This window comes from Rhinatrema bivittatum, chromosome 3, assembly GCF_901001135.1.
Source record: "Rhinatrema bivittatum chromosome 3, aRhiBiv1.1, whole genome shotgun sequence".
NCBI classification, from domain to species: domain Eukaryota; kingdom Metazoa; phylum Chordata; class Amphibia; order Gymnophiona; family Rhinatrematidae; genus Rhinatrema; species Rhinatrema bivittatum.
The window spans coordinates 571,910,963-571,936,668 of NC_042617.1; the positions used below are offsets into that span (position 1 = coordinate 571,910,963).

The 25,706-nt window shown below is 44.7% G+C and overlaps 1 protein-coding gene across 1 annotated transcript in view; it reads right to left on the reverse strand.

The window, feature by feature from the left end:
* SYNE1 (spectrin repeat containing nuclear envelope protein 1) overlaps positions 1-25,706 on the reverse strand; it is a 966,955-nt gene that overhangs the window by 174,774 nt on the left and 766,475 nt on the right. Inside the window, 12 exon segments of the mRNA XM_029596918.1 lie at positions 1,521-1,725; positions 2,190-2,323; positions 5,913-5,954; positions 5,956-6,084; positions 10,860-11,015; positions 12,935-13,090; positions 14,255-14,431; positions 16,897-17,046; positions 18,878-19,060; positions 19,430-19,562; positions 21,140-21,336; positions 23,393-23,524. Coding sequence (XP_029452778.1) covers positions 1,521-1,725; positions 2,190-2,323; positions 5,913-5,954; positions 5,956-6,084; positions 10,860-11,015; positions 12,935-13,090; positions 14,255-14,431; positions 16,897-17,046; positions 18,878-19,060; positions 19,430-19,562; positions 21,140-21,336; positions 23,393-23,524 — 1,794 coding nt within the window.

A 25,706-nucleotide genomic window follows, 5' to 3' on the forward strand; every position in this document is an offset into this window, starting at 1 on the left:
GGACAGCAGAGAGAGAGAGAGAAACGAAAGAGAATATTAATAACCTCGGTTTAATATCTCCTGGGACTCCAAAGTCTCTGACCTAGACATATCTCACCCAGAATTTATATGTCAGCAACTGGATTTTGATGCCTAATGTGATTTTTTTCTGGTGCTTATTAATTAACTCTTTTGTAAGCAGGACATAGGCATCAACCCTGAGGCTTTTGTACAGGGGATTTGGAATATTTGGAGATGATTACATTTAAAGAGTATGCATGCTAGGTACACTTTGAGAGCAGATTACTGCAATTTTCCACAGGGACAGTCCAGCACCAGACCATAACCCCCTCATCCCCCAGCCCCAAACGAACTGCTTCATCAACACCGGCACGAGATTCGCCCACGAGAAACCTGGTAACCTCACTCTAAACCCCAGTGCCAACTACAACGTGTGTTCAGACGGGCAGGAAAGAGAGCGGCCCGGGAATGGCTCTGTTAGATTCTGTGAGAGAGGCAGCCCGGTAATTGTTTGCACAGAGCGGCAAAACAGGTAAAGCATCGGCCTGGACTGACCTGCTGGTGTCCTGGCAACACCCGAGTGCCTTTTTTTTTCCCAGGACACATATCGCTGTGTTAGCGGAGAGCTAGGACCTCTAAAGGGGGTGGGGGTCGTGCGCTTCAGCATGAATCTGCGAGTGGCAGCACGACGACCAGCGATGTGCGTCCACATTTTTTTATCAGAGGGCTGTCACCAGTCCTGGGGTTCCTGGGGGCCTCGCAGAGCAGCGATTAAAGCCACAAACATGTTCCGCACAACATTACCGAGGCACTGCGCTTCTTTCGCTGTCAGACACGAGCAGGGCTAATATTTTCAACTGATACAGGGGCCGACGCGAAAAAAAAAAAATCAGCCCGGAAAACGGGCGCTCAGTGTTGAGTGCTCACTTTCCTAACTCGCGCCCAGCACCTCTCCTGGGCCCGAGATTGAATATTTAAATAAGGGGGGTCACATGGCCAAGGAGGCGCTAGGGACAAATGTGCGCAGCCACGGGTTAGGAAAATAGACGCTCGTTAATTGAACATCCCTTTTCCTAACCTGATCGTCGGCACACTTTAAAAAATTTTTTTAAACCTTTTGGTTCCTCCGACTTAATATCGCCACGATATTAAGTCGGAGGATGCACAGAAAAGTAGTATTTTCTGCTTTTCTGTGCACTGTTTTGGGCTGCTCAGAAATTAACGCCCCGTCTGGGCAGGCGTTAATTTCTGAGCTTAAAAATATGCGGGTCTCCTTTAAGAATGGAGTTTTTAACCGATATGTACATTACAGATGCATCTGTAAAAAAAAAACCAAACAAACATACAACCTTTTCTTAATATCTTGGTTCCCCTGCTAAAATCTGACTGCGTGCAGAAGAAATTAAGCAGTTATTTTATTTTCATTAACGGGCTTAAAAGCTCCTCACATCAAAATCACTAAATACTCTGAACTCGGGAAACTTTTTTTTTTTAATTTAACGTTACTGTACAGGACTTACGTTGCAATCATGAATCCAAGCAGTGACTTCATCGTCCGCGATGTCCTTGTTTGTGGCTGCTTTCAGTAGCCCGTTGGTCCTCTCTTCCTGCTGCTGGACTGTGCAGGAGCACTGGCTGTGATAGTCTTTGTAACTCTGCCAGAGCTGGAGCAAGGCCTTGCTTGAATGCAACTGCTCCGCGATCTCCTCCAGTAAGTTATTCCACCTGCCAAGGGCAATCGAGCGTGCAATCAGGCAAGGGCAACGGACGAGGCTAGCACAGGAGGTGGGGCAGCCAATCTCCAGGGATGGGCCTAACTGTTCCGAGTCAAACTCCCCCCGGGCAGTGAGGATAGGTGCATGGCTTTCCCTGCAGGGACAAAATACTCACACCTGATTTTTTTTTTTTCTGCGGGAAAAGTGCGTGTGCAGGTTTGACATTGCCCTCCGCGCAGGTACTTTTCCTCCCCTAACGTAAACTCGAGCCTGGTGGCATCTCCTCTCAGCGCGGGTAAAAGTACCGGGCCTCGTGGGTCGCAGCGCCAACCTTTGGCCACGCTGCCGGAGGGCAATTTTTTTTTCACCTGTGGAAATCACTCTGACCTTTGACCTGCCGCGGGCCTAGGGACGGCACCGGTGAAGCGATGCCTAGAGGGGTCCGGTCCCAGCCGGGAATGGCCTGCTCCTCACCTCATATTGACCTCTTTCAGGGTGTGGGTGAGCGTTTCCGTGACGGGGGGCTGGCACTCCTTCAGCAGCTGGCTGGTCACGGAGCCGAACCTCTGCAGGCTGCTCTCCTGCTTTTCCAGCTCACCCTGCAGGCTCTGCATTAGGGAAACAGGTTTGTTGCAAACTGTTAACGGGTCCTGCTTCACAGAATATGTGCGGTCTCTTTATTTATTCACCATTTTCTTCAGGGTAATTATGTATTTTGTATTGGAACCAGCTTCTACGGGAGCTACACACATCAGCACGAGTCCCCCCCACCACCAAGTTTTGTCCTCTCTCCTGTGTAACCCAGCCATTGCAATAACAATTCTCGGCCAGGCTCCAAAGCTGATGATTCCCCCTCCGAAACCCTGTAGCTGTGTACCCTGAATCCCACCCCCTGGATGTCGCTGTTCCGTGATGGCTTGGAGTCTCTTCCCCTACAAAATCCCCAGCTCCCGCTAACCCAAGAAAACCAACTCAGATTCCTATTGGTTTAATCCAGGCCTACTGCATGCCAGTAGCAGCCACTGCCACTGAATCATCTGCTCAGCCCAATTTAGCCAATTTAACAGATGTTTTGACTGCCTTGGTTTAAAATGCTTATCCCACTTGTTTCTTTAAAAAAATCAACAAAAAAACCTAGTGCTAAGATAAACACATTTTAGTTTGTAAGAGTAATATGTCAGATAACTTCCAGGCCCATCAGTTTGCCTTGTTTCCCCCCTACTGCTATAATATTGCCAACCAATCTCCAGCTTTAATCTCCATCAAACCTCTGCTTATCCCATGCCCTTTTCAAGCCTGTTACAGCTTTGCCTCCACCGTCTCATTTTGCAGGTCGTTCTATGCATCCCTCATCCTTTTCACAACAATATTTTCTGATGTTATTCCTGAGTCTACCCTCTTTCACCCTCACACCATGACCCTTTATTCTAGAATTTCCTTCCCACTGGAAAATGCTTGTGATTTTTTTAATACCATTGAGATATTTAAATGCCTCTAACTTTTCCAAGCCTTCTCTCCATACCCAGCTTTGCATATTTAGGTCCTAAGGTATCTCCTTCTCTGAACCGGCTCTCCTTTGCTTATACCTGTTTGGCGACGTGGCCTCCAGACCTAAACTCCATATTTATCATTTATAATACCTATTATTTCTATAGTGCTACTACATACAGGGCACTCTACAGTGGTGATGATTATTCGCCTACAATAAAGTCCCTGTCCCAAAGAGTTTACAATCTAGGTGGGTAACCTGAGGCAATGGGAGATATTGCGACTTGCCCAAGGTCACAAGGACTTGAATCCTGGCTTCCTTGGTTCTAACTACTAGGCCGCTCCTGCAGCCTATTGGTATACTGAAATGTGCTTAGTGTGTACATAAAGGGCCAATTGTATTTTTGCATACACTACCACCATACACAGTATTCACTAACAACTGAATGCAGGAGAAAACTCACACTAAAAGGTCAATATCCAGAAAGCCAGTACGCGGCAAAAATATCCAGGAAAAGTTACAAGCACATCTGTCACTGGAAATCCTCGGATAAAGTAACTTTATCCAGGTATAGTTCGGACACCAATTTTTGTGACCAGACAGCTGGCAATAACTTTCGTTAAAGAGTGTTCAATATATGCGCTTACTGACTAAATTGTATCCCTGCCCCCGGGAATGCCTCCACTGATGCTCCCTTTTTGTCTGGCTAATTTTTCTGTGCACCAAACGTTGTGTGCATAAAATGTATGTGGTGAACAGTGGTAAAATTTCAAAACTCGGCTTTTATGCGCAGAATGTGAAAAGTTACACACGTAAAGGCACTGAATATCTGCCTCTAAATTGATAGATCACAGCAACGTTCACAATCAATGCAGCCAGGTTTTTAAATTATGCAAATGAGATGATAATGAGCCGTTTAGCTCACATCTTTTTTTTCTGATAGTAGCACTGAAAGGTGCTGGATGCCGCACCGCTGGCTTGTCACCCGAAGTTCTGTACCATATGGAGGGGGTCACATTAAGGAGCTCATATGTCAAACTGGTGCGTCAGACCTTCATCTACCACCCCCATGTTCTAAATTCTGCTCCCTAAGCCTCACCCTTACATGTTAATGTGTCCTAGACTCCTACCTTCATCACTGCAGTACCCAGACTGCAAATAAGAGCCCCCTTGCAGACCCACTGACCACCCCCCCCATATCTCCCACAGCACTATCCACCTCACCCCCTCAAGACTTCCCGACCCCCTCCCACAACACTTCAGTTACAAAGCACATTCCTACCCCTCCCCCACCTGAATGTCCGCTATGCTATCTCTAGACCTCATAAATCTTCACAAATATCACTATGGCATCCGTAACAGCAGTCCAATGCGATGACAAAATTGCGGTTTCCCTACGGTACTCCATACCAGCCAAGAGAAACAATGTTGACTCTGCCCTACTAGATAATCATATGTTATAGCTTATTCTAATTTAGGTGCAGTTACAAGTTATACCACTACCTAATGATAAGTTATTTTTACCATGATTTATGTTGTTATACTGTAAATTACCTTGTAAAATACCTTGCATGATTATACTGCTCCCCCTACTCTCATTTAAAAATAATGTAAGACATCTTTAAGTTAGAATGCTAGACTCCTTACAGGATATATTATTGCCCCCTTGATCAGCTGAAATATAATGTAAACATATTTTAAAGTTTCAATGTATAATAAGAAGCACCCGTCTTCTTAAAACCCTATTTACCCTGTAAACCGATGTGATATTCCAGATCGAACACCAGTATAGAAAAACAAACAAATAAACAAACAAATAAAATAAATAAATGATGCATCAAGTTTCTCCCCACTACCAGATTCTCTAGGACGCACCCAAATCATCCTCTACCCTCCAATGTGCATCAGTCTTCCCAGCTACCCCAGCAACCGCCCAAATTTATTGCAGTTTCCTGAATCAGCCTCAATTGTGTGTTTTAAGAATAGAGTATGGGCCAGAGTCAAACAGTGGGCACCGTCTGTGGGTGTTCACTCCCCGCAGAAGTTATATCAATTTTCAAAACCAATTTTTTTTCCCCTTTGAAAACTGACTTGGAGAAAGTGCCTGCCTAGACTTGCAGCTGCTATTTGTGCAGGTCCTTTTTTTGAAAGTTGAAATGTGCATGGAAATCCTGACTGTCCCCGAAACGCCTGTCCTGATGTTCATGTCCATTTATGCGTGTAAGTGATGTGGGTGCGTGCAGACAGGGTGGCGTGATTTTCAAATGTGCCAGTGACGCGGTTAAAAGCACAGCTTCACCCATATCTGTGCCTGTGAAAATTGCCTTCCTTGAGCTAGCAAGCATCTCCTGTGCACAGAGGATTATAACATTAAAACAACTGAATTCGATAATGAGATGGATCAGTTCAGCTTTTTTTTCTGCATGCAAGAGACCCTGCTAGTGTCCTGAATTAGGCAGAAGTTCTCCCGCCGTTCTGGGCAGCTGAGACATGCATTTCCCAAACTAGGCCCATTACACGAACAGCAGCTCAGAGTATCTAGCACATCGGAAATCTATTCCTATCCCCACATATACTGTCTCTTATTATGCTTCTGTAAATATACATATAACACATTTGCTACAAAAAAAACCCAAAAACATTTGGAGGGCTCAAATCGGCCCAAGTGTCTACATTCCACATTAAGAGGATTGACCCCCGTTTTTTACCTGAAGATTATTCACTTGAACTTTCACTGCCTCCAAGGAACCCTGTCAGCAGATGGAAGCGACACAAGGAGTATCTGGCTTCCATCAGATAACTGTTCAGCTCTTCATACGCCTCCTTGTACACGCTCCACTGATCAAGCATCGACTGTAGAAATATCTTCAGCTGGCCGACCTTGTAAGAAAGGAAAAAAACAAGAAGAGCGGGCAGGCTCTTTGCTGTTCTCTTTCGCTATTGCTTCCTACGGATGGTTCTGAAAGGTAAATGGCTTAATGGAGGGCTTCCCAAACCTATCCCGATCTCCACAATAAATATGCACACGTTCGTATATCACGGAGGCTTAGTATATGCAAATCTATCTCAAGTATATTCATTGTGGAAATCCTGAAAACCCCCAACTGGCTATGGGGGTCCCCAGGACAGGTTTGGGAAGCCCTGGCTTACGGGTCTCATTTCAAAAGACTTTTGCCCATTCTGGGCCTATAGAGAAAATCTTCACAGGCACAGAATGTGGAAAAGTCCATTTTGAAAAAGGCCCCTAGATTTCTGTTTGGAATAAATGACAAAAAGAACTTAACAAGCACCATTTCACACCTTCCAAATGCCTGGTTAGAAAATCTTTATTTTCTAGCAGTTAGGGAGGTACATAGATTGCTCACATGGATTTCTCGTTCTGCGTGCTAACAGAAGCTTCTGAACGCGTGTTGGTTGTAGAGCAAAATAAGTCCCTCATGCATAGAAATGAACAATCGTTTTTTTCCAGCACAGAAACCTTAGTGGATGATAATGTTATAGATTTCTGCACGCAACAGAGAAGCCAAAGCGTCATGACAAATGTCCCTGTCTACCATTCTGGTAATGCTCCCTGCCACAGAGGTCCATATTCAAAGCCAGGGGCCACATGACTTCTTGTCCCTTTTCAGGATGGATTTGATTAGCACTGGTGTGGTAATAAGGACCCGTTGAATCACTCAGTTGCCTGGACACAATATCTCACGTCCACTTTCTTACTAAAAGGAAGTAGAGTGTGGGGTGTCTCCCACATCCTCCTGGTAGAGTTGATGGATGGGCACTGCAAATAACGTTTTAGAAGCATCCGGGTACTTGAGGAGGTCAAGGAGAGGTGCCCTAGGCTCACCCTCGACCCGTAGCGGCCTTAGCCATCTTTTGAAAAAAGTCAGGAAAGGACAGTTCTTCAGGTGGAGACGCATTCCTGGCCTGTGGCGGAAAGGGCGCTGATGAGCAGTCAGCTGAATATTCCTCTTCAGAGCAAAGTGTCCAGGGTCCCAAGATTCCCCATACTTCGACTCAGAACTGAGGATTTCTGTGGCTTAAAATTTGGCTCTTTGGGTTTTGGGAATGAAAGAGGTGAAAGGGTTGTTAGACTTCAAGTCAAAGCAACTGGCACCAAAACTGGATGGAGGCGCTATACCTGTGTCAGTGCCAACCTGCTCTACATCAAAGGGGAGGTGCTAAGAGCACCTCAACACCCCTTGGTGTGTCAAAAACACACCAAGGGGTGTTCAGGTGCTCAATCCTGGGACAATGCATCTGTTGTGCTGAGTGAACATTTGTGTAATTCTCCTGTCCAATTCTACCCCAATATTTAAAAAGGGCTCCAGGGGCGATCCGGGAAACTACAGACCGGTTAGCCTGACTTCAGTGCCAGGAAAAATAGTGGAAAGTGTTCTAAACATCAAAATCACAGAACATATAGAAAGACATGGTTTAATGGAACAAAGTCAGCATGGCTTTCCCCAAGGGAAGTCTTGCCCCACAAATCTTCATTTTTTTTGAGGGGGTTAATAAACATGTGGATAAAGGTGAACCAGTTGATACAGTGTATTTGGATTTTCAGAAGGCATTTGACAAAGTTCCTCATGAGAGGCTTCTACGAAAACTAAAAAGTCATGGGATAGGTGGCAATGTCCTTTCGTGGGTTGCAAACTGGCTAAAAGACAGGAAACAGAGAGTAGGATTAAATGGGCAATTTTCTCAGTGGAAGGGAGTGGGCAGGGGAGTGCCTCAGGGATCTGTATTGGGACCCTTACTGTTCAATATATTTATAAATGATCTGGAAAGAAATACGACGAGTGAGATAATCAAATTTGCAGATGACACAAAATTGTTCAGAGTAGTTAAAGCACAAGCAGATTGTGATAAATTGCAGGAAGATCTTGTGAGACTGGAAAATTGGGCATCAAAATGGCAGATGAAATTTAATGTGGATAAGTGCAAGGTGATGCATATAGGGAAAAATAACCCATGCTATAATTACACAATGTTAGGTTCCACATTAGGTGCTACAACCCAAGAAAGAGATCTAGGTGTCATAGTGGATAACACATTGAAATCGTCGGTTCAGTGTGCTGCGGCAGTCAAAAAAGCAAACAGAATTTTGGGAATTATTAGAAAGGGAATAGTGAATAAAATGGAAAATGTCATAATGCCTCTGTATCGCTCCATGGTGAGACCGCACCTTGAATACTGTGTACAATTCTGGTCGCCGCATTTCAAAAAAGATATAATTGCGATGGAGAAGGTACAGAGAAGGGCTACCAAAATGATAAGGGGAATGGAACAGCTCCCCTATGAGGAAAGACTAAAGAGGTTAGGACTTTTCAGCTTGGAGAAGAGACGGCTGAGGGGGGATATGACAGAGGTGTTTAAAATCATGATAGGTCTAGAACGGGTAGATGTAAATCGGTTATTTACTCTTTCGGATAATAGAAAGACTAGGGGGCACTCCATGAAGTTAGCATGGGGCACATTTACAACTAATTGGAGAAAGTTCTTTTTTACTCAACGCACAATTAAACTCTGGAATTTGTTGCCAGAGGATGTGGTTAGTGCAGTTAGTATAGCTGTGTTTAAAAAAGGATTGGATATGTTCTTGGAGGAGAAGTCCACTACCTGCTATTAATTAAGTTGACTTAGAAAATAGCCACTGCTATTACTAGCAATGGTAGCATGGAATAGACTTCGTTTTTGGGTAGTTGCCAGGTTCTTATGGCCTGGATTGGCCACTGTTGGAAACAGGATGCTGGGCTTCATGGACCCTTGGTCTGACACAGTATGGCATGTTCTTATGCTCTCATGACAGCACTAGGATGAGCCCTGTATGGAGTGGATGTTCTCTAAGGCTCTCTTCAGGTCACTGCTAAAGATTCCAGACTTCAGTTCTGGGGACAAGCATGGTGCTGTCTGTGCATAGAAAGCAGAGTTCACCTCCCAACATGGCCGCTTTATATGATGTGGAATTTCCTGTACCTGCTGGCTCTCAAAATCGTGGAATGAAGAGATGTGTTGATGCTTCAATGTTATCACTCAAGCCTCTGAGATAGTTCCTTTTGGTTTCTTGCTAGAATACTCAGTCTTGGTCTCAGCATGAGTGTGAGGGAGTGAGATTTCTCTCTACTCCTGGGTCTATCCTCAGACCAAGGAGCAAAGGAAGTTGCAGCTAGCCAGCAATGATCAGTGCGATTCAATGGGCCTTTGAATCTTTGACGCAAGCTTCAAGGAGCTGGTCTTTAGTTCACTGGCACAGAAGGCTCAGAGCTTGTCTTTCCAAGCCTAAATCAGTCTGGACGACGTCTTAGGGTACCCCTGTCCAACACACCTGTAACAAATTTGGTATTGGTCATTAACGGACATTTTATATTTCAATCTGGGACAGAACTTGAAGCTACTGACTCGCTTCTCAGACATAGTGAGAAAACCGATGAGGCAAAATCAAAGAAATGTGCCTGCTCACAGTCCAAAGAGATTGAAAATTTGTTTGGGAAGCCTAATGACTATGGCTGTTCTGAAGAAGAAAAAAAGCATGGTCTGACTCAACGGAAAAAAATAAAACTTAAAAAGTGTCAAAAAGCAAAAGTAATGCAAAAAACTAGAAAGGCAGAAAAGGAGACATCTTGAGGTCAATATTCAGCGCCACTTAAGTTCTGACTTAGCCAGCTAAGTGGCACTACCTGAATATTTGGCTGTGCTCAGCATCCATCACTTATCTGGCTAACTGTTTATCCAACTAAACAGTCAGATAAGTGAGGGGCAGGATGGGGCGGAGTTACTTATTCAGCGGACTTAACTGGATAAGGGCCTATATTCAGCCTTATCTGGCTTAGTTATCTGTTTAAGTTCAAGACAGTTATTTGGCTTCCCTATAGTTAGCCAGATATACTTATCTAGCTAAATCTGAGCATATGTGTGGCCGTGCCGCTGAATATAAGTTCATCCAGCTAATTTGTTCATCCAGATAGTGGTTGAGTATTGGCCTCTTTCTTCACAAGTTCTGTTGGACACAGTTCTCGGTAGACGTCTGACAATTTCTGCAGACAAGAGAGTACTAAGGGGGAGCTATGTAGTTACTGCAGCATGGAAATCACTTTGCAATGAAAGGGCTCTTGCTTTTCCAAAAAGCTCTGAGCACAATCAATAACCCACTTGTGTGACGTGCCGAGATAGTCGCCTTCAGAGAAAAGAGTTATACAGGATCTCACAGCATCTGAAGGGGGCAATTTTCCAAGCGCCCACACTGGGTCAAAGACTGCACATACATTTTACCTGCAATTCTTAAAGCACAAGTATGCTTGTACTTTTGTTCTGAAAGCTTGCCGTGGGCACAAAGTCCGTGCGGTCACTTATACCTGTTTTATTCTGTGGGTAGAATTCTGCTGGAAAAGTATTGGGCGAAGGGTTGAAAATGTAATCTCCGTGCGTCCTTTTCCCCTCAATGCAACTAAAAGCGTGTGTCCTGTGAGATACTGCACACGTCTCTGGTTGCTCTCAGGGAGGGCAGATGTTCCATTAATGCGGGCAAAAGGCCTTCCGCCCAAGTAAATCACTTGGAAAATAGTCCTCAAAATAAGAAAGTAGGAACATGGATTCATCCAATAACAGAGAAATTCTAAGCATTTGCCATGCTAACTCCTTTATCTATATTCCCTTACCTTATGGTCCAGATTTGCCCAGCTGTGATTGAGTTCTCGAAGGGTGTCCATGACAACCACAGACCCTTCCTCTTTCTTATTCTGGATCAGGGATATCCCACTCTGTTCCATTCTCTCCACTTCTTTTTCTTTAAATGTTATCATCTCTTCCAGTTCCTGGTCACAAATAAACCCCACAAAATGTATTTTAAATTTGGGATATGAAAATAGCAAAACTGCATGAAGTACACAACGAAAGCGGTATCATAGCTGGCGCAAAGCGCAGTCTCAGTAGCACACAACCAGTTTGTAATCATAGGTCAATACCATCCATTATTCTCATACCAAATGTCGCAAATTCAGGTTGTTGTTTTTTCAGAAAAAGCACCAAAAAGGTGAACACACACGATGAATATATATAAATCACATAAGTATCACGAGACAACGACTGGCTTTAGACATGTACGGCCCAACTCTCTAAGACAAGGAATTGTATCCAGAACCTCATGAATTAAGATAAATGGATGATTTGGGGGCAATTTTGAAAAGTGGGTGCATCACTGCCATAGGTACTGTCCCTTTAAATATTGCCCTGGGAAAAAGTACCTGCAGAGATTTGCGCCTGCATTCTCCGTGGGTACTTCTTTGCTCGAAACCAGTACGCAGAGATGTGAAAGAGTAGAGGTCAATACTGAAAGCCTTCTAAAGGCTGGACAATTTTCAAACAGCCAAGCTACCCGGGGAAATGGTTAAAGGCTTCTGAAACTTGTCCTTTTAATTTCTGACTTGCTTTAGCTGCATCTGGAGGAGGCGCTGATGGATGCGCGCTTAGGTCGGGGGAAGGAAAACAGTGTGCGTACATGACATTTTCAAAGCTATACACCCTGCTTTACTCTCCTCGGCCACCCATGCAAAATAACAGGTGTAAGGAACTCAGATGCTCAGGGAGGGGTCATTTTATAAGGGCTCACGTGGGGCTGAAGTCCACGCGTAGAAAGCATATGCAGACTTTGGCTCTAAGTTTCCAAGTGGACTTACAAGGGTAGGCCTGCTTTGAAAATTAGGAGGTATACGTGGATGCCTGCAGGGCTGAAGCGCATACATTTACATCTGCTTGGCAGCAGGTGCACATCTGCATGGATGCATTTATGCGCGTAAATGGTTTCCCTGCCCCCAGCTCCGCCCCCAGGAACACCTTCTTCGAGTGTGCATGGAATCACTTCCCTGTATACTTTCACCTGCACAATCACTGGGGCAATTTTCAAAAACCTCTTTTGTGCATGTATATGCTTTTGAAAATTAGGCCCTAAACATGCACATTTCATGCTAGTTTTCAAAGAGAAACGATCACCAAAAGCACCCACATATCTTGCAACTATGTGGGGATATTTGAAAACTGCCTGCAAAATGGTTTGCCAAGGCACACATCAACAAAGAATACATTTTTCAGATTCAAACACTTTATTGCAAAAAATACTGAGGTCCATACTCAGAAGTTATTTGACTAAATGAAGATCGGAGCACTTAAGTTAGGGGCTTTCCAGGGGCATAACTGGCAGGAGTTGAATTGAGAGGATGACTTATTTGGCTAACGCTGGTCAGGCCACAGAGCTGTCCTAAAGTTAGCCAGTTTACGTTAAGATAGCCGGCTATATTCGATGGCGCAGCTGCACTATTGAATACGCCTCCAGAGTTAGTTGGATAAGTTTTATTGCTATCCGGACTGTGACTGAATATGGACCTCACGATTCCTTCAGCTATGGAGGTTACAAACACCTTGCCAGTGCAGGGGACGGCTTTTGAAAACCAGTGCAGCAAAACAAAGTACTGAGCAGAGTCATCAGCTGTACAACAGTTTGTTACCTTATGCAGGATTAGGGTTTGCTAACGCAGCTTTAGTATTATTTTCCAAAAGGGAAGAGGATTTCACAGGCTTGTTGAGGAACAGAAACTCATATTATATTTGACCTTTGCTGGTTTGCATTAATAGGACTTCTGTACCTTGCACAAAATGCAGTGGATCATTAGAAATATGGAAGATAGCTTTAACTAAGTCTACACAAAGACAGGTTAGCTGCTTTCACGTGGCGGGTTACCTGGCAGTCCTTCAGGCTGTTCTGAACAGATGCCTGATCCCCGATGCTGTGCTGTTTCTTCAGCCTCTTCTCCTGAGCTTTGAACCAGCTCTTCAGGGCCTGCACGTTGCTGTCATATTCCGTCCAGGACTCTAGCAGGCCTTCCAGCAGCTGAATCTGTAGAAAGGCAAAAGCAAATCTTGAAGCCTCATAGATGTTCAGTGACCGGTACAAAACCTGTTCACTAGTTGATGTGTTTGGACCTGATGCATTCATGTAGGAATCATTCACAGAAAGCACCTAAAAGACTCCAAACCTTTCAGCGGAGTTCTGTTACAAATAGCGGGCAGACTCCCAGATTTCAGTGATTTCAGCTTGGACAGACTCAGTGGTCCATTCTTGGTCGTTTTAATCAGGCATCACTTTACACTGTCCTCCGCTGGAACACCAGTCCTACTCGAACCGCACATAAGAAGAGTGTCCACAAGCTTCTGAGCTCCCACTATTGATAGGCAGTGCCCACGTCAATGAGTGGCCCTTATTAATGACTCTTTATTCCTGTCTATGTCGTTTTCATTTTTAGCACGAGCTATTTCGGAATAGTGCACATTATTTGGAAACAGTGTGTATTCTCTCTCTCTGAAACATTAAAAAAAATAAAAGGGGAAAACTAGCGACAATGAAAACAGACTCCCAAGGGACATGAGCCAACTGAGAAGAACATTTTTGTCCTCTTGCCTACCCTATCATATATGCAGGATCTGAATGCACTTACAGGCCAGTCCTTCTCAGAGACCTCGCCCCACCACCTCTTACACCCACGTCCAAGGACTCGCTGCTGAGTGCTCTCCCCTTTGGACTATTACAGAAACACAAGTGTTGCTCAGTGGGGACTTCCTGCCAGGTCGCCCACTTGGAGCCTTTCTGCGCTTGCTTTCTTTTCCCCATTGAGAAAAAGGGGAAGGTGGAGGCTGCCGCTGGATCTGACCCAGTGCGTTTTTTATTTAGAAAATTACCACTGATTTTGTTGTATTCATTGTTTGAGCCTTATATAGTATTTGTAAGGAAATGAATGCAGTAAACTTGAGTTAAATGTCGATTTGCTATTAAGAAGTATAAACATATGATCTGCTTTTAAAGCTTATGTAAGTGGTAGCGTAACTAACATACATTTCAGTACAAAGCCGGTGGCCACAGAACAATTAAAGTGTCCACGTTTCGCAGCCACATGAGGCAGTGTTGTGAATATCTATCCGGGTTCAGTTTTCAGAACCATCTATGTCAAAAAGATCCCTTGCTTTAAACAAAAAAAAAAAGATCCCTTGCTTGATGCTGGATTACCTTCTCGGTTATCAGGCCTTGCAGGATCTGCCACCGTCTGTTCATGGCGCCAAGCTGCTCTGCAAAGTCCGTCTTATCACTGCGTTTGCTCTCCACATCCTGACTGCTGATCTGCAGCACCGACTGGTTCACAAAGTCCACCGTCAGCTGTTTGCAGTTTATATCAATCTTAAAACCCTGATCAAGAGAGAGAGGATGGAGGTAAGTCTTCCATGGCTTTCCTTGTAGTTCTTAATCCAGGACTCAGCAGTTGATATCAACATTCGTGAACTTAGGGAGAGAAGCTAGAATATTCCTAGAATTCCACTTTTGTGCATGGGTGAGGGAAGAGGTACCTTCAGAGTACTTCACCTGTCCTAGTACATGATGCCAATTATTCTTTGACCTCACAATCTACAAATTTAAGATTGCTTTTCACATGTTCCACTTCTTATTTATGGCCTCTCTGAACTAAGCAATTTTCCCACGCAGACAAAATGGGAAAAACCGGTCAGTACATCTGGTTCTCTATTACATGGTTTAGCCATTCATAACATGTTTGGTTGTCTAGTAGGGATGTGCAATCGTTTTTCCCGAATTAGGCAATTTCTAATTCGGAATGGTTCGGGAGAACTGAAAAACGATTGAATTTTTTCCAAAATTTCGAAAAAATTCATTTTCGAGTTAGCGTGAACTAACTCTGCAACATTAGTGCGCATTAACCCGAAAATCACGGTCCCCGAAAAAAAAAACCCAAACCGCGGGAAAAATGAAATTCCCGCGAGGGGGGGCCCAAAACGAAGCCCAACACGAAATTCTAACTAAAGCACATCTCCATTGTTTAGCTGACTTACAGCAGGGCCGTGAATGAGAGTGAGTGAAATCCTTAGATGTGACCTGGTTATTTCCCTCCAGCACGGTTTTCAAATATTAATGCTCATTAAACGTATAGTTTAATCTATACATAAGTTGGCAAGACCTGCTATTTCTGTTTTCCCCTCTTCAAGTAAAATACAAACAAGACAGCAATGCAGTTACAGAGTGAATGTATGAGGAGTCCCTAGCCCGAAGGAAGCTCAGGGCTAGAGCAAGGATGCTGAACCCAATTTGGGTCTAGCATTATAAAGCATCAAAAACCTGAAATGTTCTGGTTGACGGGAGCAAGCATCAGTAGGACTCATTTCATTTTGGCAGTATTGCTGCCATTAGTACCACCGTTGGCAGTCACGTGGCTACAGGGCTATTGTTTAAAATCTGGGAACTGCCATATAGAGAGCTCATCTGTAAGGTGTCCTAATTTACTTCCAAAGTCCCTATGTCCAGTACTGCTGCTCATAGCATGTTTTGCAGATCGTCCTAGGAGAGGAGCTGGCAAAATTAGGTCTATAATCCTTTAATCCCAGGACTAATCCTATGAGATCTCAGAAGTAAGAAAGTAATTCATGGATTTCTATCTAGGTATCTAAATATATAACATTTTTTACATGTATTTTTTAGTAATTTTATTTACTTTTTCTAAAAAGACATATCTCCCGCAATCTTCCCTTTCTAAAAGTGGTAACATGTGAAAGGCTGGTAGGTATGTTTTTTAAACAAGCTGTCTTGCCTTCAAAATCTACCCTAATAGTCCAACAAACTTGTTTCATCAGTTTCTGGTTCTGGCTACTACTCTTAACAGAAGGCTTGGGGGGAGGGGGGGTAGCGTGCATGGAGCAGCAATTGCTACTACCCTAAAAAAAACTTGCTAGGCAGACAAGATGGGCCATTTTAGTCACTATGTCACCATAATACTATGTAATCACCTTATACAGAATTCTCAGAATATACTCTGTAAGGCCAATATTCACAGAATCCTAAAATAGATAATTTATCCAGCTAAAGTTAGCCGGATAAATTATCTGGGATAAATGCCCTACTGAATATCGACAAATAAAGTTATCCAAGTATACACACGTCCAGATAATTCTGAAATCCAACAGGCTATCTTTGATTTTCACTGATTAGATTTCAAAGTTATCCAGGAATGTGACCCAGATAACTAACTTAATCAACAATATTCAAAGAATATAGCTGGCTAAGGAGCACTAATTAAAAATAATAAAGCATAGCTGAGCGAGCCTCCCGGTCCATTCCCACCTCAACAATAGCAAGGCCGGCCCAGCCGGCTGAACCCCTTCTTCCTCTCTCCCCCAAAAATGTGAAATCCATCGTGGATGTATAGGCCCTAAAAAGACTCCCTCCCTGCTTCCCTCCCACCAAACGTCAAGATATTAGGTTGGGCACAATCCCCTCTACCCCCTACCCTGTCACTCCTACCCATACCTTCCCACCCCAGCCAGACTCCCCCTGAACCCCGAGCTTGGAGCATGCACCTGCCTCCCGGCACATCCAGAGTGGTAGCTTGCGCATGACTTTAACCACCTTGTGCTTTATTACCTCTCGCCCAGTTGTTAGCTCAAAACAGAGAGAACCGAGGGCAACAACACTGCAGAACAGGAGAATATATTGGGTAAAGCTGAGTTGCTTGATTCAAAACCAAGATGGCATGTTATACAAAGCTAAAGTTACCTGTCTCAGCACTAAAACCGAGGCTAAGCATTGACATACAACAAATGTTAAAGCAGTTTATTTTTCATTTTCTCCCTCCTGTTGAAGAAGTGCACCTTGTACTTCTGCAGGTATTCCAAAATTGCTTCACATCCCACCACGTTCCTTATGTTCTCCTCATCCTCCTGAATGACGTTTTCCATGAAGGCGATCCAGCTCATGACCTCGGTGATGGCATGGCGTGAAGGTAGCTTGTCCATCTGGAGCTATTAAAGTAAATCAATCAGAGAGAACGTAAGCGCAGCACATGCTTGTATGCTGAACACGTAACCAAATCGCCTCCGTTTATCCATCTATTTTAACTAAAATCTCAGTTCGTAAAGCACATGGGTCACTCTTACACACTGAAGCTGCTTGATTAAGAACTGTGCAGACTCCTTCCCCGACATTTATGACACTGGATGGTAGCGAGCAACAAAAGAGCATTAACGCCCTGTGGAGCTCGAGAGCCTCCTGACGATCCGGCTCCAGAGACAGGCGAACGGACTAGAAGTTAAGGGATCTAGAGTAGATGGCCCAAATTCATTGTGTCATGGGACTGAGTGACTTTTGATGAAGAAAGCCCAGCTGGGATTCTTTTCCTCTTACTTGTATATAAACCTTCTTTCTAGTCTTTCATACCGTGCGGTACTTACATATTGTACAGAATTACAGATTCACTTGCGCCATTTGTTCAAAGGGACAAATAAAGAATCCATTTAGGCACACTGCGGATTTTGTAATGACCCTTTCCCACCAAACAAAAGTGAAAATATACTGTGACTCTGGATAAATGGGAGTGCGCTAAATACAATTAAATAAAGAAATAAAATAAATGGATACTGTACACCTGGCAGGATGATTACAAAACGTATGCATGCATATTACAACTGCAATACAAATTAAATAAAATACATAGTGAAATGTGTGCGCATGCAAGGAGCTATCTGCAAATGTTTAGAAAAGCAAACAATAAAATGAAAACAGTAACGTGGTGGGACACCCTGGAACGCTTTCTACACGGTGCCACCATTTATACTTAAGGGTCTGCTCAAACCAAGGACCCTGGAGGATACAAGCCAGGTAACTCTGCTGCTTGAGACTTGCCTGCCGCAGAGCGGCTGGACCTCTGCATATTCTCGCACAAGGCTCAGCTTTTAGCTGAATTAAAAAAGAGGTTTTCCCTGGGGGGAGGACACTAAAAGGTAGATTTTAAGAGTCGCGTGCAGGCGCACATGGATGTGACAATGTCATATCGACGCGCGCATGTGCACGTGAATGTCATCTTGTGCGCCTGAGTGGGGGGATTGTAGTTCATGCGTGCGGCGACGCATTAGGGTCTATTTCTCTCCCAGTTCGCCCCTGTAAAGGAGAGGACTTCCTAAACCCCCTACCTGACCTGCCTCCCTTTTACCCTACTAGACCCAACCCCTACAACCCCGCTGACTACCCTAAATTTTTTTATTTTACTATTTACCCGCCATCCAAAGCAGCAGCAACTTACGTGGTCGTCGGATCCCGGCGTGTGCTTATGCGTGACTCGGACTTAATGGCGCTGTCGGGCCCGCCCACACCACGCCCAGACCCCGCCATCAACCCACCCCATTTTTGCAAAATCCTTTCCAACGTGCGTACCGAAAGATACGCGCATGGCTGCGCGTGTCCCAGTCACGCACGTATCTCCCGGATTTGCCGCGCACGGGGCTCTTAAAATTCGCCACCGTGTTTGCAGAACTGAATTTTCGAATCTATGTGCACAGTTTTGCCTCTCTTCTTCTGCTGAGATAACAGGTGCAAAGCCCGCTGTTGGTTTTTTACGTGCGCACCTCCTGGTTAGTTTTTTAAAGAGGCTACCTGGGTAGCTTCTCTCTGCTACAAGGTCCATGGGCACTTTTGTACCCACAGACCTGGCCACCTGGGCAGGCTGGTGGAAATTGTTCCCGTGATGGTTTTAGGATGTGAACGCTATTGGCTAGCATACAACACCGAACAGGTTTTATATTGCCAAGGCCGGTGTGCAGCTTTGCATACAAGTTTCCGACCGCTGTCTTGTCCCACCTGATGCAGCTTTTCCTGTACCACTGGAATGTGCGTGAGCAGTTCTGTCCACTGGCTGTCAATCTGAGTTAATCCTGACCGCAGCGCTGCCGTGTCCACTTTTTTCAGTTTGAGGAGCTGGTTCCCGGTACTTAGGACAGAGGATTTCAAGGCTGACTTGGCATCAACTTCTTTGGAAAACTCCTGTTAAAATGTCATGCCAAAAAAAAAAGCACGAATTAGTGACATCAGTCTCTTACCCTGAAATAAAATCCTTCCAACCAAATGGAGAGGCTTTGCAAAATTGAGCTGTAAGGTAGCAATGATGGAAGATGTACACGATTAGGAGGAAGGAGGATATGGACAGGCACTTGAGGAGGACGAATGGCATGAACTTAAGGAGAGAAGATGAGATGGGGAGGTATCTGAGGGAGAGGGGTGGGAGGCAGATAGAGAGAAATCTGTAATGCAGGAAAGTAACCTATAGACGAATCAGAGGGAAGAGGGAGAGGGAGCAGAAGGGAAGATGAATGTTAGCGAGGCGGTGGAGACAAAAGGATGACAATGACCTACCAGAAAGGCATTCAGGTGATCCCGGACTGTCTCTAGTTCCTGAGGCACTGTCACGGACTGCTGGGTCCAGAACTCTAAACGGTCCATTGCCGACTGCAGCCAGTGAGTCAGCTCGGCGGATTCACTATGGTACCTGCAGAGAGATTTGAGGCTAAGCCTGAAACTCATCCGTAGTTTGAGAATCCCTGACCAATAAAGGAGACCTCTGACGCCTAGACAGCCTTTTTTGGGGAAACATTAACATTTTAAAAAGTGGAACAGAAGATCCTTCCCGTCAAAAAAGAACAGGGAGATTTCTAAACAAATTCCTTTTTTTTTAAATTTGATGTGCCATTTTGCTCCTGCTCTTTTATACTTCCAGCTCAGATGGAACCAGGGATGGGATCTGCTGCCACGAACCTTCAATTACAATGAGCCGGGGATTTTTTCCCCCCTGATTTATAAGCTCCTCCTCCCATCCACACACGTACATGCGCTCAGCACGCCTCGTCTGGTCCCGGGCTGGGGGCCAGGCCTCAGGGCCTCTTCTGTTACGCTGCAATCAGGGGCCCCGAAATCCAGACTCTGGGCGTCGCTGTAAAAGAAATGATCAGGACTCCCTTCGGGGCACATCCCCAGACCCAGCTGATACGGGGAGCGGGATGAAACCAGGGAACTTCCGCATGGCAGCTCACAGCATTGTCTCAAATCCCATTCTTACTTCCAATTTTCAATATGACATTCCTTAAGGATCAACTTAATAAATGGGAACAGTCAATTATTTCTCTCTGTTTTAGAAAACTAACATTCCTAATAGTTTCTGGCTGCAAGTGAGGAAAACACAAGGAAAATAATGGGGATGCTCCGTTGCTCTTAGTTTGATAAATGCAATTTTGACTTCCATAGATTATTGGGTCAACAATGTTAAGGTAAAAATGACTGTATCTAATTATAACCTTTAGTTCTAGGAGCTGGATAAAGTTTGCTCAGGATGATTTGACTTGTCTTGAGAGTTCTGCATGAGGAGACAGCACTAGGTATGCAAATAATCCTTTTGGGGTAACATGAATAGGCCCAAAATCCAAAATGGACGACACACAACACAGCATTTATATAGTTAGTACACGTTTCGAAGTGCTACGAGCTGCATTTGGAAAAGGGCAGATTGCTGGATAATTTTACCAGAGCTCTTAGAGGTTCATATTCAGCACGTCTGGCGGCACCTAGCCAGACTAATACCGAGATTCAAAGACTTATCTGGTTAAAAAGTTAACCGGCTATGTCAGGGTCGGACCGAGGGTGCTCTGAGGTGGGGCACTGTCATCCGGAAAAGTTAGCTGGGTGACCCCAATTTTCGGCATTATTTGACTAAGGTAGCCAGATAACTTTAGGACGGCTGAAGAGAAGTACTAAACTTAACCAGAAAAACTTATCTGGCTAATTTTAAGACAGCTGGCAATATTCAGCCTACTAAATTTATCCGGCTAACTTTCGGAGCTGGCCGGCGAAGCTGAGTACGGACCTCTTAATGACGCCAAAACTTCCCATACGTTCCACAAACAATTATTGGTGCAATTTAACTAAGTAAACTAGTGTAGAATTGTCTCCATTGCTTCTGTGCCCCATTCATACCGACTCTGTGTAGATAATATTAGACCAAACATTTGCTTCGCAATCCCACATCCCCAGACCCTCCATAGAAAGCGCAAAGCTTTGGAAGCCTCCTTTTACCTTGTCCAGTGCTTCAGAATAGTCTCCAGCCTGTGCAGCTCCTTGACCACCTTGCCGGTGTTGCTCAGCCAGTGCTCGCCCAGTTGATTGAGTTGGCTTTCCAGCTCGGAGCAGCTGACGGAAAGCAGCAGCCTCTTCCCATCGTTCAGCACCTGGTACAATTTGGGCTGCTGCTCTGTCAGACTGGATTTCAAGCGCTGTGAATCCAAAAGGAAGTTGTCGGAGAAGCGGTAAGCAGCTAGCTCTCGCCCGCCCTGGCCGGGAGACTTCCCCCAGTCACACAGCCCAATCAAGCTGGAAACGTTCCCTGACTGCAGTGCAACTGAATGAGTTAAGAGGCAGGGTCCTCCTGATTTCTCCTTCAGCTTTACACCGTATTAGCATGTCTGCTGACCACAGATTTCCATTTGCACTCTTTGGGGGGGGGGGGGGGTCATTTACAGGTGTAAATGTAACTATTATTGTAGCAAGTTTCAAAAGCCACTTACCTGCGTAAAATGCACTTATGCGGGTAAATCCTACAGATATTCAATGACATTCTAGCAATTTTCAAAACCACTTTTACACGGGTAAAGAGCATTTACACGTGCAAAACCCATTTTTAAGCATGTAAATGCTTTCGAGAATTAGGCCCTTTATTTCTTTCATTCTTTTCATAGCCGTCCCCTCCTAATCTATTGGAACAACCATCACCTTCCTTTCTAGTTCTGGTGCTCAAGGCGCCGAGTCTGATCTCTGCCTCTCGAGTACCGTCCTCATGAGAAGACGCCACACTGGGCCTGCTTCTGTGTCAGAGTTTATGGTACAAAGCACGAGCAACCTTGGCACAAAATGTATGTAGGCGTGCAATCCAGGCATTAGAAATGGCATCTTATCCCAAAGAAGACTGTTTCATCAGGGGCTCCATCCATTTCCTACAAGCTCACCAAATCTGTGGACTAGTTACGGCAGCAGAATATTAGGTGAAATGTTCATCCCACTGCAGGAAAATGCAGACCCTTTCCATAAGGGGCAAAGTTTAAAAACGGGCATGGGTGCAAGGTATCTACTTTTCAAACAGAAACTAACTGGGAAACTAGGCATGAATCCGCCCTCAGGAACTGCTCCCTCCCCTTTCACGATAGGCACTAAGCAGGAGACAAAGCCTGCGAGTCAGCCCGATTGTATAAATGCATTTTAATTCCCACGTTTGAAAACAGCATACCCTCACAGCCCAAAGCCTTTCATTTCCTCCAGCTTCGGAAAGGGAACATTCCCTGACAAACCTGTGCGTGTAAACCCTTGCGCCAAAAGCATCACGAGAGGTCTGCTGCCAGGGCCTGAATCCAAGGCTTGCACAAGGAGCTGCAGGGCATTTGTTTTCGCAATCTCCTGTGTGCAATCTCTTGTGTGCAATCTCCTGTGTGCAATCCTTTTCATTCCAAGGGGCAGCAGCAGAAAGGAAGGGCCATTTTCAAAGGCACTGAAAGGAGTGAAACAGGGGCTTCGCCTGCAGAAACGGGCGCCTTTGAAAATATCACGTCTATTTAAGCGCATGCATTGATTACGGGGGACATTTTCAAAAGCATTTCAAGTGTGTAAGACGTGGTTTTACGGGCGTAAAAGCACACGTGGAAGCGATCTCATGTGTACTGCAAATATTCAACCCAGGGGAGGGGCAGAGCTGAAGTGTGAGCGCTTTACATTTTCTAAAGCATTACGTGAAAATCTTTGCATGGATATTTACCCCTGCTCTTTAGCTGGTGTTCGCTTTGAAACGTAGGGCTGTCTACATTTGGACTTCAGCCCCGCCCGGGGCTGTTATAAAATGACTCTCCCTGGCGCCGATGCAAAAAAAAAAAACCAAAAAACCCACACCAAAAGCGGGAGCTCAGTGTTGAGCGCCTGCTTTTCTAACGTGTGCCCAGGCACCTCTCCCGGGGGGCGCCATGCAATATTTAAATTAGGGGTTGCGCTGCAGAGGAGGCACCAGGGTCGATTAAGCGCCCCTAGCGCCTCCTTGGCAGCGAGCGTCCAGGAGAGGTCGGCTATCCGCGGGTTAAGAAAACAGATGCTGAATTTATCGGCGTCCGTTTTCATAACTGGCGCACAGCCGCGGGTTAGGGAAACAGGCACTGGTTAACTCTTTTAAAAAAAATTTTTTGGTAAGCATTCAAAAAATGTGGCTAAGCCATTTAGAAGGATAACTTTCCCGTTAAATGACTTTTGAATATGTACCCCAGCTCTCGTTTAAGGGCTCTCGGCACTACTGACCTGGTAGAGTGCAATCCGATCAGCGAGTCTCTCCTCAGTCTCTTCCACTAAGCCCACCACAGGGATGCTGCCTTCAACGGCCTCCAGCTGTCTGCAGAGCTCTTGATAGTCCTCGTCCAGATGTGTCCATGTCTACATAGGAAATTCATACCGGCAATACAATGAAACACTAATCTCTAGATATTCATTTTTATACGGACATAAACAGAACGTATTTCTATTATATACAAGCCTTTTTCCAGCAACACAGGTAGTATGATGTCGCAATGCTTACGCAAAGTGTAACGTTTATGTACATAACTTAAAAACCAACTCCGTGCTCTCTGGCTTGGTCAGTACGTTGTTCTCAATGAGTACCGCATGCCTTAGCTTGGCAGCTGTCCTGGTCTGATCTGCTTTGAGGGATCAAACTCAAGCTCTGCATCTTAGCAAAGGACACAAAATGCCCCGATTTTTCTTCTCTTGGCCTTACAGACTTGAATGCACCGGCTTAGATATCATTTAACAAAACACAGTCGTCCTACCTGTACACAACATGGATAAACCCGTGATCTAAAGTCTAAAGGGGAGGTTATTTCATGTCTCAGGCCGGACTTACTAAGACTTTTTTCCCTTTCTTGAAGGCAATAATGAAACCCCTCAGGTTCTTTGTATCTGCAGGCCTCCAAGATCATTTTCAAAAGGAAACTCCCCGTGGAGTTTCTCTTTGAAAGTGCGGGCCAGGGGAGAGTGCACCTGCCTACTTTGCACCTACCTCAAAGCAGGTGCAGAGAGTATATCTGAATTTCAAAAAGCTGTGTATATTTGAATTTTCAAAAGCGGTGTGCATAAAATTTAGTAGTTACGTGAATAAAATAGAATGTACGCGAGCATAATGCTATTTTAGAAACCTCAACATAAACATCTAAATCAGAGTCCGAGAATAAATTTATATATGCAAAAAAGGGGCGGGCCAGGAGTGTTCCAGGGAGGGGCCAACATGTACTCAAGTAAGTTGCTATTTTCTAAGCAATTTACACGTGCAAATTTGGCAACTTACTCGTGAATATTTAATCCTGCTCAGCATCTGGAGTAGGCGATCGCTAAACGTCTTAAAAGTGAAATAGTGACTGGGAGAGGGGTCTGGGTGAAATGTGGGGATTTCAGGCTGAAGAGCTAGGAAGGTCCCGATAACCTGCAGATGGACTGGGCAAACTGGTAGACCAATTGGTAAAACTGGTAACTTATCGCCATGCACATGTTAGAAAATCTCTCCACTTATCGGGGGGGAGTGTTAATGTGTCCAATGTGCACGTGTTATATCTACTAGGGATGTGCAAATGTTTTTCCCGAATTAGGCAATGTCAACAAAATTGCCTAATTCGGAACGGTTCGGGAGAACCGAAAAACGATTGAATTTTTTCCCGAAATTTCAGAAAAAATTCATTGCGCACTAACTCCCGATAGTGCGCACTAACCTGAAAATCGGGGCCTGCAAAAAAAAAACCAACCCCCGAACCCTGGGAAAAACGAAATTCCCGCGGGGAGGCCCCAAAACGAAACCTAACACGAAATTTTTACTGGAAGCACATCTCTAATATCTACCCGTGTAGCACTTTAAAATTAGATGTAAAAATACACAGGTATTCCAGTTGCGCACACCGATCCAGCTACATTCCGATTTAGCTGTACTTACCTGGATACATTATGAGTCATCCAGTTAAGTAGCAGTAAAGCTGCTATTTAGTCAGAAAAGTCTTAAAACTTTACTGCTCCGGTTAAGTCAGAAAGCCAGACAAGTCTAGAAAGTGCTACTTGTCTGCCTTATCTGATTTACCCGGGTCAGTAGTGTTTTTAGACTTACCCGGCTAAATAGCAGCTTTACCACTACTTAGCCGGATAATTCAGAAATTATCCAGATAAGTGCATGCGCCTGTTCCTGGGTGCACTTACATGCAATTTATTACCTGCAGACATCGAATGTGCGCAGGTTATAAAATATCGCAGCAGACTTGCATACACCCGTATACACATGGGTGTGCACATACACACTTTAAAGTTCTCCTCTTTCTGTATACGTTCCCTCACCTGACTTGTTGCTGCATGGAGGCCAGGGAGAAATATTAAAACCAGGTTTTTAGTAAGGAAACGCAGTTATGCACGTGAAAACATTTGATGTTTGCCCTCTCTGTGTCTACGATAATAACAGTTCAGCAAATCAGGCCTTTAATTTGCTAAACGGTCAATGGTGAGCGCTGGTGACTCTGACCTCAACCCCTGCCTAGAAAGGGTCATTTTCAAAGGGCCAGTGCTTTACCCCCAGAAACTGAACATT